This window comes from Corvus cornix, chromosome 15 (genome assembly GCF_000738735.6).
Source record: "Corvus cornix cornix isolate S_Up_H32 chromosome 15, ASM73873v5, whole genome shotgun sequence".
NCBI lineage: Eukaryota > Metazoa > Chordata > Aves > Passeriformes > Corvidae > Corvus > Corvus cornix.
The window spans coordinates 3,912,351-3,926,140 of record NC_046345.1 but is presented as its reverse complement, the minus strand read 5'-3'; the positions used below and the strand labels follow the sequence as shown (position 1 = coordinate 3,926,140).

Genomic DNA, 13,790 nt, shown 5'->3' with positions numbered 1-13,790 from the left:
CAGGAACACTTCCACAGGCCTGCTAACACACAGCCCCTCAGGCTGGGGCAGCTGGTGAATCCTGCCCTGTGTGCCCCATTTTTCCCACAGGGGAAGTACATCCTGACCCCCAGCCCCATCACCTACGCCGAGGAGCAGCTGTTCCACTTCTTCGGGCAGCTCCTGGGCATCGCCATCCGCGCCGATGTTCCCCTGCCCCTGGACCTCCTGCCCTCCTTCTGGAAGACCCTGGTGGGAGAGCCCCTGGATCCCGACGTGGATCTGCAGGAAGCCGACATCCTCACCTACAACTACGTCAAAAAATTTGAAAATGTAGGTCCCTGTTCCCTCCTTTTTCTCAGGATTCCCCCACGGGTGCATTGCTGCCCGCCCTCGGTGGTGTTTTGACTCCTCTTTGACTTCTCCTGTTGCCCTGGAGAAGTTCCCTGCTCTCTTCTGCTGCCGGGCACGGTGGAATTACGGCTTCTGAAAGATTTACTGGAATGTGGAATTGCTAAACCAGAGCAGAACCCCCAGTGCAGGATTTTGCTGTTGGAATGAGTCCCTGTTGTGGGGAACCTGGGACGAGGCACTGCAGTGCTGGTCACAGGTCCTTGTCCTTGTTCCCTGACAGATCAGTGACGAGACGGAGCTGGAAGCTCTGTGTGCCGAAATCGCCTCCCAGCACCTGGCGACGGAGAGCCCCGACTGCCCCAACAAACCCTGCTGCAAATTCACCTACCTGAGCCTCACTGGGGAGGAGGTGGAGCTGTGTCCCAGGGGCAGGCACGTCCCTGTGGGGTAAGGAGCAGCCTTCCAGGCAGGATATGGCACAGAACATCTCTGGAATGGTTCTCCAAGCACAGCATCTCCAGAGGTGCTTTTGTACCAAGTTGGAATGATCTGGGAAAGCTTTGCTTTGGGAGAAGTTGGCAGAACTTGGGATCACTGATGCTGTTTGGGTCTGTAAGAGACAGCTGAGGAGCAGGGCTGGTCCCAGCTGTGGGGGACCACTTGTGAGGGATGGGCAGGTGGGAGGAGAGGAGGAAGCGGAGGACAGCAGAATTGATTGGGAAGCATCGGAGTGCAAAGCGTGTATTGCTCACTCTGGATTATTCCAGATCAGGATCTCTCCTTAAAACCCTTCCATGTGAAACACGGGGTGGGCCATGAGGGCTCTCCCACGTGCTCCTCCCTCATCCCAGATGTGTGTCCCTGCAGGTGGGAGAACAAGGACGTGTACGCGGCTGCCATCCGGAGCCTGCGGATGCGGGAGCTGCAGACCCCGGAGTGCATGACAGCAGTGAGGGCAGGGCTGGGCTCCATCATCCCCCTGCAGCTCCTGACCACGCTCACCCCCCTGGAGATGGAGCTGAGGACCTGTGGCCTTCCCTACATCAACCTGGAATTCCTCAAGGTGCTTTGTGGGACACGAGAGGGGGATCCTCCCGTGGGAAGGTGGGAGGGGAGAATCTTCTGCTTTTGGTGCAGCCGGGACATCCATGGGGAACTCTGGCCTGTGCTTGGACACCCCTTTGCCCCCAAGGGGCTTTATTAAGATTTCACTGGATTCAGGAAGTAATAGGGTGGGGTTTGTGCAGAGAGGAGTAAGAGTGTGAACTTCATTTATTTAAAAGCATAGTGGGGGAGATTCCTGAAGGGAGAGGGGAGAGCAGCAGTGGATGCGTGTCCTGTTCCCTCAGGCACACACCATGTACCAGGTGGGACTGATGGAGACGGACCAGCACATCGAGTTCTTCTGGAGCGCCCTGGAGATGTTCACGCAGGAGGAGCTCTGCAAGTTCATCAAGTTTGCCTGTAACCAGGAGAGGATCCCCTTCACCTGCCCCTGCAAGGACGGCGGCCCCGACACCGCCACGTCCCCCCCTATCCCATGAAAATCCGCCCCCCCCGACGGCGCCGCAGGTACGGAACAGCCGCTTCCCGAGGGAAAGGAGCTGGGTCTGCTCCCAGCACCATCCTGGCCTTCAGCCCCCTTTAACTGGCATTTAGTGCTCAATGACAAAGAGGGGCAGGTGGTTATGGGGGTAAATAAAGAGAGAATTGGGTTTTAAACCATGTAAAAATAAAACATCACACAAACTTGAACTGCATCCAGTGGAAAGTTCCCTGCCCGTGGCAGGAGGGTGGAACTGGATGAGCTTTAAGCTTTTAACCCAAACTGTTCTGGGATTCCAGTACACTTAAAACTTTGCCTTGTAGAGATGCAGAGAGACTTTGCTATTTGTCTGAAATACTTTTGAAATGATTAAACTATTGGAAAAATACTGGCATGAGGCCTGATGGAGAAGCGCAGAAACACGTAAGATTCAGAAGACCCACAACAGGCAGGGATTGGGTTTGGATACCCTCAGGAAGGGGCTCTGGGAGAGCAGGAGGGAAGTGCTGGGTTGAATCTTTAACCCCTCCCGCTGCCTGTCCCGCAGGTTCCCCGGATTCCCGGTACATCCGAGTGGAGACGTGCATGTTCATGATCAAGCTCCCGCAGTATTCCTCGCTGGACATCATGCTGGAAAAGCTCCGTTACGCCATCCACTACCGGGAGGACCCGCTCAGCGGCTGAGCAGGAGCAGGGAACGCCTGGAGGTGACTCCGTGACTCTGCCGAGTGGAACCCCTTCAGTTCCCGTCCAGCACCTCCCGTGGGACGAGCTGGGGGTTAATTTATTTCCTGAACCTTCGTTCCCGTTACAGTAATTCCCGGAAGACTTCCATTTTGTATTCGTAGACTTTGTGGTGGACTGGTTCTTTTGCTGCCTTGTTTGTGGAATATTTGTAGGATAGTTTAGTAAAGACCGGTTTGTGTATAATTTAATTGGGGAAAAAACCTTTCCACCTGTACATTTCTAATTTTGTAATCCAGAATGCTCTGCCCCGTGCAACCACCACCGGCAGGGAGGGCATTCCAAGGCCGGGAGCCCTCGGAGGGGAAGGCTCATGGATCACTCTCCCCCGAGAGGTTTTTGAGTACAAAAATGTCAAGTTTGGGTATGGGGAGGGAATCACATGGGCAGGAGCAGAGCACAGGCAGGATTTGTGGCACTTGCTTGAGGTTTGAAGCAGGAACTTCGCTGCCAAACTGCTTTTCCACCTTTCCACCACTTTCCTTGAAATTTTTTTAAACTCTGACTAAGCACACGGGGGCTGCCACAGGGAATTGGGGGGTTCAGCTCAACACTTTTGGGAAAATTTCCAATAGAACAGTGAAAGGGCCGTGATTCCGTTGGGTTCCTGCCCTAGATGTTCTTGAATGTCTGCTTTGCTTAGCCACAAAGTAATTTATTGTAATTAAAATATGAGCAGAACAAAACGGCTTCTCTCCAAAGGGTGTAAGATACCACAGTCCATCCCGAAAATCTGGGACTTGATCCCATTTCCCAATGAGCTCTCAGAGCAACTGGGGGGTGCTCAAACACCTGGAACTCATTTTTGTACTCAAAAATCTTTGATCCAAGAGCAAATTATCCTAAAATCCGTGACACCCGGCAGGAGGACGAAGTCACCCGTTGGAAGATAAAGCTTCTGTTTTGTATGGAAAGCCGGGAGCCGACTGCGGAGCGGGAACAGCTCCACGTTTCACTGGTGTTCTGTGGAATGTTTTGGGTGCTTCAGAGCAGCCCCTCCACAGGTGTCTCGTCCCTTACCAGGATTTCTGGGACACTCCAGCTTTGCTGATCCGTCGGATCCCGAGTTCTGAGGAAGAGACCATCCCGGAATCCGTCTGTGCCGCGGGCTCGGTGCTGCCCGTGAGCCGAGTGCCGGCGCGGAGCCGCCCGGGAGGCTCTGGATGAGGTGACTGAACCTTCAGCTCGGTGTCCGATGGCTCCGGAACATCTCCCGGGAATCCCAAATGTATTTATTGTACATTATTGTGAATAGTGGGAACGCTGAGTGCGTGGGATGCGGGAGAGGCGGTGTGAGTTCGGGATGGGTGTCCTTGTTCTTCCGTGAGCGAGTGGGAATGGGAATGTGTGTGCAGCAGTCGTAGGTAGTCGTCGGCATCCGGAGTCTCCCAACCCCGTGGTTAGGAAGCTGTTACCCTCCCAATGCGTACTGCCCTGTCCAGGGAACAGATCCATGTAGGAAGAATATTTACTCTTGAATCTCGTCCATTTCCTGGTAGAAGCGTTTATGTAGCTCAGAAACCACTCGGAGCAAGCGGGAACACCTGGAGTTTACAACGACCAAGGGAAAACGAAGCCGAAGGAGCGGCTTGGAGCCGGTTTGTTCCCGTTGGGAGATGTGTTCCCAAACAGGAAACGTGGGGAACGCCGGCTGAGTTCCATGGCAGAGCTGTGGCCCCGGGCTGGGCTCTCACTGGGCTTGTCCTGGGTTCCAGTCCTGGAATGCTGAGGGGCCATCCCAGTGGGCTCCAGAGCTCCGTGTGCCAGCGGTTCCCAAGGCTCCGGTTCCAGCTGTGAGTAAGAAACTGCTGCTACTGTGTGTGTGCTCCTTTGGGAAGCACATCCGAGTGGAGCACACCTGCACCGGCCCCGGGCGTGTGCTGGAACGTTACTTGATCCGTATTTATTACAGTTAATTATTTATGATTACAAATAACGAACTTCTCGTCGCTGCCGTTTGCACCTGGGGGTGTAAATGAAGCTTCTTCTACAGGACAAATGTCGCACCAATAACCAACTTCCATCGACTTTGGTTTGTTCTGGAGAACAGGATGAGCCCCACAAGAGGAATTGTGGGGGTTTTTTGGCTTTTTTTTTTTTTTTTTTTAAATTCCATGCTCCTGGGAAGGAAGTGCTGCAGCACCTCGGCTGTGGCTCAAATGGCCTTTTAATTAAAGCTTTTCTAATCATCCTTAATTCCTTGTGCTTTAAATGAACTTGACATTGTCTGTACTAGGCTTGTTTGTCGAAGCAAAGATTGGTTTGTGATGATTATTATTATTTTTTTTAATATATATTCATTCAGAATGTAAAATTATACTAAACAATGGAAAAACTCTGGAGCTGGGTATTAGTTCTAGCTTGGTGTGTGTCCATCTCGGTTCCGTACACGGCATTAACCTGTAAGTGCTCTTGGCCATCGAGTGTACACCTGCATAAAGGAGATTCTTAACATCCCTGGAGCTGTTTGTGTCCTTCTCTGGGGCTGCAGGGAATGGGATCTGCTGCTGGAGCTGCCCGAGGCAGAGGAGGAGAGGGGGGAGGAAGGCAGCTGCAGGTTCTCTGTTGAAATCCCACTTTTAGGGGTTCTTTGTGTGTACTTGGAATAAAATGTAAGGATTTTGTACCCAAGGGGAGCACGGCCACTGCTGAGGTTCTTCCTCTGGGATATTCCTTGTGCCTGAGGCACAGCACAGGCTCTGCCACCTCAGTCATCAGTTATTTGTCATACGACTGATTCCTGACCCACAGCACCCCGTTATCCGTCCCGAACCTCAGGGACCAGCTCCCATTCCCTGATCTTCCCACAGCCCTTCTCCCCAGGGAAGAACAGAGGTTTGGTGTCCCCCAGTTTTTAAATATCTTTTTTCTTTTTTCCTTGTCTAAATAAACACGTGGGGGGAGCATCTGTAAAATGTCTTTCCTTGAGGAGATCCCTCCAGCCATCGTTGGGCTCTGGCTGTTCCAGTGGGACGGAGCTGGCACCTGAGACGAGGCCTTGGTAATGACCCTGCCCCAGGGGTGGCTAATTAGCCCTGCCAGTGCCATCTGCTGCACCTCTTTAATTAGGCTGATGCCCACAGGTGTTTTCCAGGATCTGCTCCACTTCCCTAAGTCCCAGGGCAGGGAATAATGGTGGGAATGGATCTGCCAGCCCTCACAAGGTGGGGTTGGGACATGCCCTCGTGTCACCCCATGGGATAGATGGCACTGCACAACAGTTTGGGACAGCATCAGAGAAATTTTATTCCAAGGAACCTAAAAAGCTTTTAAATTGAAAATGCAGCACTGAGAAGCCTTGGAGCCCCAGCCCCTCGACCCTGCTCTGTGTGGGACAGCTCCAGAACACCAACTGCTCCCTGCTGGAGTCACCGGCTGTGCCTGAGCATTCCAGGGCAGGACACAGCGGGAGCTCGGGGTGGCACAAATCCCACGCTGGGGCGGCACAAGGAGCCCACACGGGCACAGAATTCAGGTGGGGCCCCAAGGTGAGATTCTGCTTGATGCCTTGGGGTGGTGCTCAAGGCGATCAGAGACATAAAAACCTGAACTTTGCTCTCACAGATTAAAAATAGAGATTTAAAAATGGTCACTGCCTAAAAATTGAAGCTCAGTGTTGAAATTTACTTGCACTCAGACCAACAGGTCTGGCAGAGCCTGGGAACGGGACCAGGCGCTCCACGTTTTCCACAGGCACCGGCTCACTCCTCCGCCTGTCCGGCCGCTGGGCTCTGGGCTTTTGCCTTAAGGGAGGGGAAAAAGAAAAATGCTGTTCTCAAGTATGACTTGATTAGGGAGGGCTGTAAAAAGCAGCTCCTTGTCCCGGCAAAGCCATCAGGAGCTGCCCCTGCAGCCTCACCTTGGAGCTCCGGCGCTGGAGGCCGCTGCGCCCGTCCGACAGCCCGAGGCTCCTTCCCCCTGCAGTGCTGGAGCTGTGGAGCAGGGACAGGGACACCTTCAGAGGAGGCAGGATAAACACAGGACAACACAGCAGGGAGACAGGGAAGGTCGAGGGGGAGGCCCTTTTGCCTCCTCTGACCCTGGCCCAGATGTTTCAGCAGCAGAACAGCTCCTGTTCAGAGCCCAGGTGAGAGCAGAGCACTTCCATGGACAGGGAATGAGGCCTTATCCTACATTTTATCCCAGTGACCAGTGGGCCTGTTCTATTTTGAGGTGAAAACCTAAATTTGTTGTTTGAAACTCAGCTAAGCACCAGTCAAATTCAGCTGGGTGAATCTGAAAGCCTTTGAAAACCCTTTCAGCCACGGGCAAAGGCAGGGGAATCCAGATTTGCACCACAGGAAGCTGAATGGACCAGAAGGCAAAGGTGTTACCTTGGCTGGGCTGGAGAAGTTCTGGAGGAGCTGGAAGTGAAGGTTTCTGCCTGGAAGCGCTGAGCAGGTCTCACTCGTGGCACTGTCCCAGCTGCAGAGTCACCTCTGTCCTTCGGTGTCCCCTCGCTGCCATTCCCCTTCCCGGGCTTCCCCCTTGTGGCAGGAGCGTCACCAGCTCTCCCTGGGGGGGACAACGCTGCATTCCCAGCCTTGGCCGTCTCCATCCTCAGCCTGGACCCCGGAGCAGAGCACAGCCCCAGCTTCCCAAAGCTTTCTGTGTGCCAAGGAGAAACATCTCCTGCAGGGACAGGACATGGAGCTCAATGGGAACAGCAGCTACAGCATCAGGAACAGCCCTGTGTCCATCCCAGGATCTCCAAGGACACGGTTCCAGTGATTTAATCCCTCCCTAAACCCAGACCGAGGGGACAGGATGGAAGATTTTAGAGACAGAACAGGGTAACAGCATCTCAGTGCAAGCACAGAGGAGCTCAGGCTGTGCCCTGCCCACACCTTGGTGCCGGATCCGTCGCCGAGCCGGCTCTGGCGATTCCCGTCTGTCCCCGCAGGGCTGAGGAGCCGGCAGCTCCCGGGCTGGAATGTCACCTGTGGGGCTGGCAGGACGCAGGTCACAGTGATGCTGCAGCAGAACACACAGTGCTGGTCAAGTGAAGCTCACTCAGGTGAAAATTCCTGGGAAAACACTGCAGAGCAGCAGCGCTCAGGGAGGTTAAGGTGAGTAGGGAATTGTTATCGTGGAACCCCAGAATGGTTTGGGTGGAAAGAGATCTTAAAGCTCATCCAGTTCCATTCCCCTGTCAGGCTGGACAAGGCTTGGAGCAACCTGGAATAGTGGAAGGTGTCCCTGCCTATGGGAGTGGGATGGGATGGGCTTCAACATCCCTTCCAACCCAAACCATTCTGGGATTCTGTGATATGCTCTGAAGTTTTATCAGATCTCATTCCCAGAACACAGATTTTGCTGTCCCTCAGGAGAGGAGAGGCCCAGAACAACCAACCCAACTCCAGCTTCACCAGTTTGTTGGGACTAAGAACGGGAAAGAGCCATGACACAGAAAATGGCTGAGCTCAGCATTCTCCCATCTTGTCTGTAACAGCAGCAAGTTCCAGAGGACTCTTCCCTGGGCACACCACTCCCAGGGCTGGAGTCTGTTCTCTGCTTCCTCTCCCACCCAGTTTCACCCTTGTGCTCCTCTCCCCCCTCAGCTGACTCATCCAGGGCTCAACTTCATTTTCGGTGTGACTCAAACGTTCTGATTGTGCAACTTCAGGCCCTTTTGTTTGGTTTCATTACCAGAGCTTTCAAATTAATCCAGTACTTCTCAGGAGGAGCCTCAGTGTGGCACAACCCTTCACATGGATCCCAGAGCCTTGTGTGGCAAGATCTGAGCCAGGGACAGCTCCCTGAATTCCTGAAACGTGCCACAAGAGCCCCCGGGACTGGGCCCATCCTTGAACTGTGACTCAACAGATCCTGTTCAGTACCTGGTGATGAAAAAGAATCTCCTCTTCCAGTTGGATGCCACAGAATTCACATGGAATCATGATGTCTCCTTCTGCCTGGACAGCTTGGGGCTGGGATGAAGGGACAGCCCTGCGGCTGTTGGACACCCCAGCTTGCAGACCACCGTATTCCCATGGATTTGGAGAAGAACTTCTCTTACTGAACGAGGCAAAGGCACTTGCTGGGTTACACCCTGTCTGTTAGACACGCAACACAGAAAAATCACCTTTTCTGATAAGCCAGGTGGGCATTAAAAAAAAACTGCTTTTCTTGGCAAAGACCCAAACACCAGAGTTCTCACGACGTCACCCACACCCTTTTCAGTGACAGCCACAGAAAAGTCTTCACTGCAAACCCCAAGACACAGGGAAGTCCCAAACCTGGTGAAGGATCAGATCTTCAGCAGGGCACAGCTCCTCACAGAACTCACAGGGCAGCATGATCACATCCTTGTCTGCAAGGGAGGGAAGGGTTATGTGCTCTGTGGAGTCTGGTAAAAACACCTCTTGCTGCACCATGAAACCCCTTGGTGCCATTTCTCCTCTCAGAACAAGCTGCACTCCAGGCTCCCCCCAGATCCTCCTTCCCACCATTTTTACTTCCACAAGAACCTCGTTCCCTGCCTGGGCTCCCACCACACACCAAGGTCAGAGACTACAGCTTTTATTTCTTCTTCACTTGCTGCTTTGCTTTAGAAGTCTCAAAAAGACTAATTTTGACCTTTTGAAATACCTAGATAATCTTTAACATTACCAATCCAAATTTTCCTTTTCCCCTCCCTCAAATTTAAAGAAAAACCCCACCACAGCAGCGTTTATACCTATTTTGCTATGGTTTGATGTATTAAAGGAGCCTGGAGAGTCACTGAAGATGTTGGACAGGTCAGTTCCACCCAGATGGGCAGACTGTCCAGGCTCTTTGGTGTAGTTGTCTTCCCAGAAATCCCTGGGAATCTCAGCTGCAGTATTATGGTGAGGATTATTCTCACTCTGCAGGCTGAGAGCCAACACATAGTCCAGGTCAGCATTCCAGTCTTCAGGAAGTTGGGAATGAAGGATTTCAGGTCTCTCCAGCTCATCCCCTTCAAAAGATAAATATTGTAAATTTGAGAGAACATCAACCCTGCCACCAGCAGCTCCCTCTGGGCATCAGACTCAACCCCAAGGTTTCACATGTGGACTCTCCTGGAGTTCAGCATCTCAAAGCCAAGGGTGTTTGTACCAAATCCAGGAGGATGAAGGAGAAAAATCATGGCCCAAATTCCAGTGAGCAGACAACTCCAGCTTCATTTTTAAGCCAGGTACTTTGAGACAAAGAAAGGAAGCAACTGGGCTTTCACCCCAAGCACCCCAGCACTCCTTATTCCATGGGTAAACATTCCCACTTGGGGCCTCTGGAGTGTTCACTACTCTGTATTTTCACAGAAAGGAATCACAGAACCTTACACCTGGACCAGCTACCAAATGAGCAGCCAGTTCTTCTTCCTTTCTCCACTTTTTCTCACTTTTGATTCCTTTGTGCTGTTCCCATAAATGTCCTTAAGGAACATTAGAGGTTCTGTCCCTCGAGTTCTGTCCTTAAGGGCTGTGTCCCTGGAGTTGTGTCCCTACGGTTTTGTCCCTGGACCTGTGTCCCACAGCTGCTCTAACTCTCCTTCTCCCTCCCTCTGGCTCTTCCCAAGCCCATCCCCGGTACCTGCTCCCGGTCGGCTCCTCACGGCTCCATCCTCCTTCCCAAATCCCGGCGCTCTCCTGCTCCCCTTGGCTGCCTTCTCCTCTCTCCCACAGACCCGGGGATGCTCCTTGAGCTCCCTGACCAGGACGTTGCGGCCGCAGCGCCCGCAGGGCTCGGTCCTGGCCCCGCAGTAGAGCTCGTGCTCCTGGAGCTTGTTGAAGGCCAGCTGGATGTCACAGAACTGGCACAGCACGGGGCGCAGGGGGCACGAGGATGCCTGGGAAAACACATGGGATTACTCTTCCCACGTGGAACACTGAGGTTCTCAGTTTGCTCAGCTTTGGAGCTCTCTGTTGTCTCCTCAGCCGCATGCAAAGCCTCGCTAAGGAATAGCCTGGAATAAGCTCCGACGTGGGAATGCAACAACGACGTGCTGGAGGCACAAGCTTGGCAGCTGAAGCTCTGCAGACACTCAGGACATGATTTTAAATCTGCCAGGGTCACGTGGAGCTTTCTGGAGCTGGGTTTTAGACACAGACCTGAAATCCAGCATCATTCCATGAGTACAGCTAAAATCCACGCTGGTGTTTGGGGAACAGACTTGCACCTCATTTACTGCTCAACAAGAACTGCCTGGACATGTTCTTTACCCCACATTGAACAGGTAAGGTGCCCTTCAAAAGGGGTTAAAAATAGATAAAATACAAGATATTTGCAGATGCTGCACCAATAAACAACCTGCACTAATAAAACATCATCATTTGCTTTACAAAGCCAAAAGCACCACACACACACAGGCAGGATTAGCTACTCCCAGGGTTTAGTACTGGACAGATTTCCAAAGAAAATCCTTTTTCCCCCAGCAATCAGCAGGCTGAGGTGGCAGTTCCAGAGCTGTCTCTAAAGGAGCCCACGGGAAGGGAAGGGACTGACATTTATAACAAGATTGTCTGTGACAGCAGCCAACTGGATTCAGAACTCAGAAAATCCCACTCTGTCCTATTTTAGTTTATTTTACAGGCTATTTTTAAAGTCTGTTTGGACAGCTTGAGTTATTAAAAGTCACATAATGGCTCCAGCAGAAACATGAAACAGTAAAGGAATGAAAAAAAGTCAAGTCAATCGTATTTTAAATAGCTATTTTTCAACTAACAGGGACAAAAAAATCACCAATTATCACAGATACCCCTTTGATATGAAGCCCTGAGCGGCTCCAGGACTTTAAGGCAGTTCCCAATCCCTTCTTCCAGAGGCTGTGAGTTTAGGAAGCATCACTCAATAAAAGGATGCACAAGCCCCAGGCTGGAATCCAGGTGCTGGCTGACAGAAAGGCTCTGGAAAATCAGGGCTTGGAAACACCACAGCATCCCCCAAGGGTTCAATAATATAAAACCCACCAACCTCGTGATCCTTCAGGAGGCTGCTTTCCATCTTCATCCTACACTTGCAGGTGACCTACAGCAAGGAGACCTCATTAGATTAATTACCACAGAAATGAGCAGTTTCAGAGCAGAGATGTGCCTCTCACCTGCACATGTTCAGACTCAATGTGGTTCTTCATCTCAGACTTTGGGATGGAGTCACTGCAGTAGGGGCATATTTCAATATTTCTTCTACAGTGGATTTCATGGATGATGAAATTAACTGCAGGAATATCCTTTTTGCTGTGAGAAAGTCGCTGAGGTTACTGAGCAGAAACACGCTGACAACACATCCAAGCAGTTGTACACAACAAAAAAGTAATGCTAAGAAAGATTTCAATGAATTCATGGTTCCAAGTGAGTAGAGAAAGGTGGATGTTCATGTACTTGACATGCAAAAGTCACACTGCATTAAGATAAAATCCAGGTGGATTTATTTCCTTACATGAAAGACACATCTTGCAGCACAAACAAGTTATCGCCAGATTCGAGTTAATAAATTAGTCTGAGAAGATAAAAGTTCCTTCCTGAAAACAACTTGGCTCTGAGAGGCCAAACAGCGGTTTTTTCTGGGGGAGGGGCAGGAAATCCTGACAGATCCCGTTCCAGGAATGATGGAACCATGGAATGGTTTGGGTTGGAAGGGACCTTAAAGCTCATAGGAACACCTTCCACAGACCAGGCTGCTCAGAGCCCCAGCAGGCTACTCAGTACCCCCCAAAATCCCCCAACTCATCTAATTTCTAATATTCTCACTTTCTGTCTTGAAACCAAACACAAAAGGACCAAAAGGAACTGAGGCACCTGGAGCTCAGTCCTTACTTCTGCCTCAAACAGGCAGCATCATTTCCACGTGGATCATGCCCTTTCCAAGAAATCCACCTTGAAAACACCCAATTTAACTTTATAACCTCTCGTTTGCTAAAACTACAGCTGTTTAGCTTTCTCCTCTGCCAGATCCCCGCCAGCCAAAAGCCTGGCAAAGCAACAAAGTCCAACAGCAGCAGCTGAACTGCACAGACCAAACAAACCAGGCTGATGTTGTAAGAAACTGTTTGGATTCTGATGTCTCTTGGGGAAAAACAACAACAGAAAAAGTTAATTTCTTTAGCTGCTTGTATTTGAGACAGAACTTGTGAGGTGACTCCTTGTCAGCCACTAAATTCCCAATGCTGGGGCTCTGCAGAGATGTGAAATCAAAGAAAAAAATTTCCACAACAACACTGCCTACTGACCCTATTTTTATATTTCTGCTCCTGAGCCACGGAACTGCTGAAAAAAGCTTGGAATCGTGTACTTTGTGTGGACCTCACTGAAAACCGAGCCTGGATTTTGATGCTAACGTTTCGGTTTCTATTCAGTTCCCCACTAAGCCAGAAGGGAAATCCGACGCCCAAACGTTTTATAGAAAGGCAGTACGGTCGTTATCACGCCGGATCCCCGGGATTTCACAGCACTCCGAAGAGTTGTACCCCGATGTAACGTCGGGGCCGGCTCGGCCCGGCCCTCACCGACCCCCGGCCCGGCCCTCACCGACCCCCGGCCCCGGCCCTCACCGACCCCCGGCCCCGGCCCTCACCGACCCCGGGCCCTCACCGACCCCCGGCCCGGCCTGGCCCACACCGAGCCCGGCCCCCACCGACCCCCCGGCCCGGCCTTACCAGTTGCCGCAGAGCCGGGACTCGGCCGCGGGCACGGCCGCGATGGCCATGGCTCCGTGCGGTGCCGGGCCCGCTTCCTCACACCCCCGGGCACCGGGCCGGGCTGCTGCCGCCTTCGCCCGGCGGGGAGAGCGCCGGGAGGGACCGGGCCAGGGACCAACGAAAGCGAAAGCGCGGCCCTGCGGGGGTCGGTCGGCGGTGCCGGTCTCGGGTCCCCCGGCCTGGTGAGGGTCGGCTGCGGGTGCCGGTGGCGGGTGCCGATCTCTACTACCCCAGCCCGGATCTGTGTCGGCGGCCCGGCCCGGGTCGGCTCGGGTCAGGTCAGGTCGGTGCCGGTCTCTAATGCCCCGGCCCGCGTCGGTGGCGGTGTGTGATGGCCCGGCCGGTGTCGGTGTCGGTGTCGGTGTCGGTGTCGGTGTCGGTGCCGGTGCCGGTGCCGGTGCCGGTGCCGGTGCCGGTGCCGGTGCCGATGCCGATGCTGCTCTCGGCCCCGCTGTGGCCCCGGCGCCCCCGGTGAGTCCCGGTGCCCGCGGCCGCCCCGCAGCCCCGCCC

At 52.8% G+C, this 13,790-nt stretch overlaps 2 protein-coding genes across 3 annotated transcripts in view; one reads left to right on the top strand and one right to left on the bottom strand.

The window, feature by feature from the left end:
• HECTD4 (HECT domain E3 ubiquitin protein ligase 4) overlaps positions 1 to 5,080 on the top strand; it is a 66,854-nt gene extending 61,774 nt beyond the window's left edge. The window contains exons 72-76 of the mRNA XM_039561307.1: positions 91 to 312; positions 614 to 780; positions 1,201 to 1,396; positions 1,683 to 1,905; positions 2,427 to 5,080. Of these exons, the coding sequence (XP_039417241.1) occupies positions 91 to 312; positions 614 to 780; positions 1,201 to 1,396; positions 1,683 to 1,877 (780 nt within the window). The 3' untranslated portion in view covers positions 1,878 to 1,905; positions 2,427 to 5,080. The remainder of the gene's footprint in view (positions 1 to 90; positions 313 to 613; positions 781 to 1,200; positions 1,397 to 1,682; positions 1,906 to 2,426) is intronic.
• On the bottom strand, positions 4,732 to 13,768 carry TRAFD1 (TRAF-type zinc finger domain containing 1). 2 transcript variants are annotated; one of them, XM_039561308.1, is made up of 11 exons: positions 13,239 to 13,766; positions 11,685 to 11,820; positions 11,558 to 11,611; positions 10,178 to 10,433; positions 9,303 to 9,563; positions 8,863 to 8,936; positions 8,464 to 8,679; positions 7,471 to 7,597; positions 6,958 to 7,255; positions 6,483 to 6,555; positions 4,732 to 6,366 (listed from the first exon to the last, which is right to left on the bottom strand). In XM_039561308.1, the coding sequence occupies exons 1-11, from the start codon at positions 13,286 to 13,288 to the stop codon at positions 6,325 to 6,327; spliced, it is 1,587 nt and encodes a 528-aa protein (XP_039417242.1). In that variant the 5' UTR covers positions 13,289 to 13,766; the 3' UTR covers positions 4,732 to 6,324. The 2 variants fall into 2 exon arrangements, with proteins under 2 accessions (XP_039417242.1, XP_039417243.1); XM_039561309.1 differs by lacking the exon at positions 9,303 to 9,563 and having other exon boundaries at positions 13,239 to 13,768.
• Positions 13,769 to 13,790: the final 22 nt, after the last annotated feature.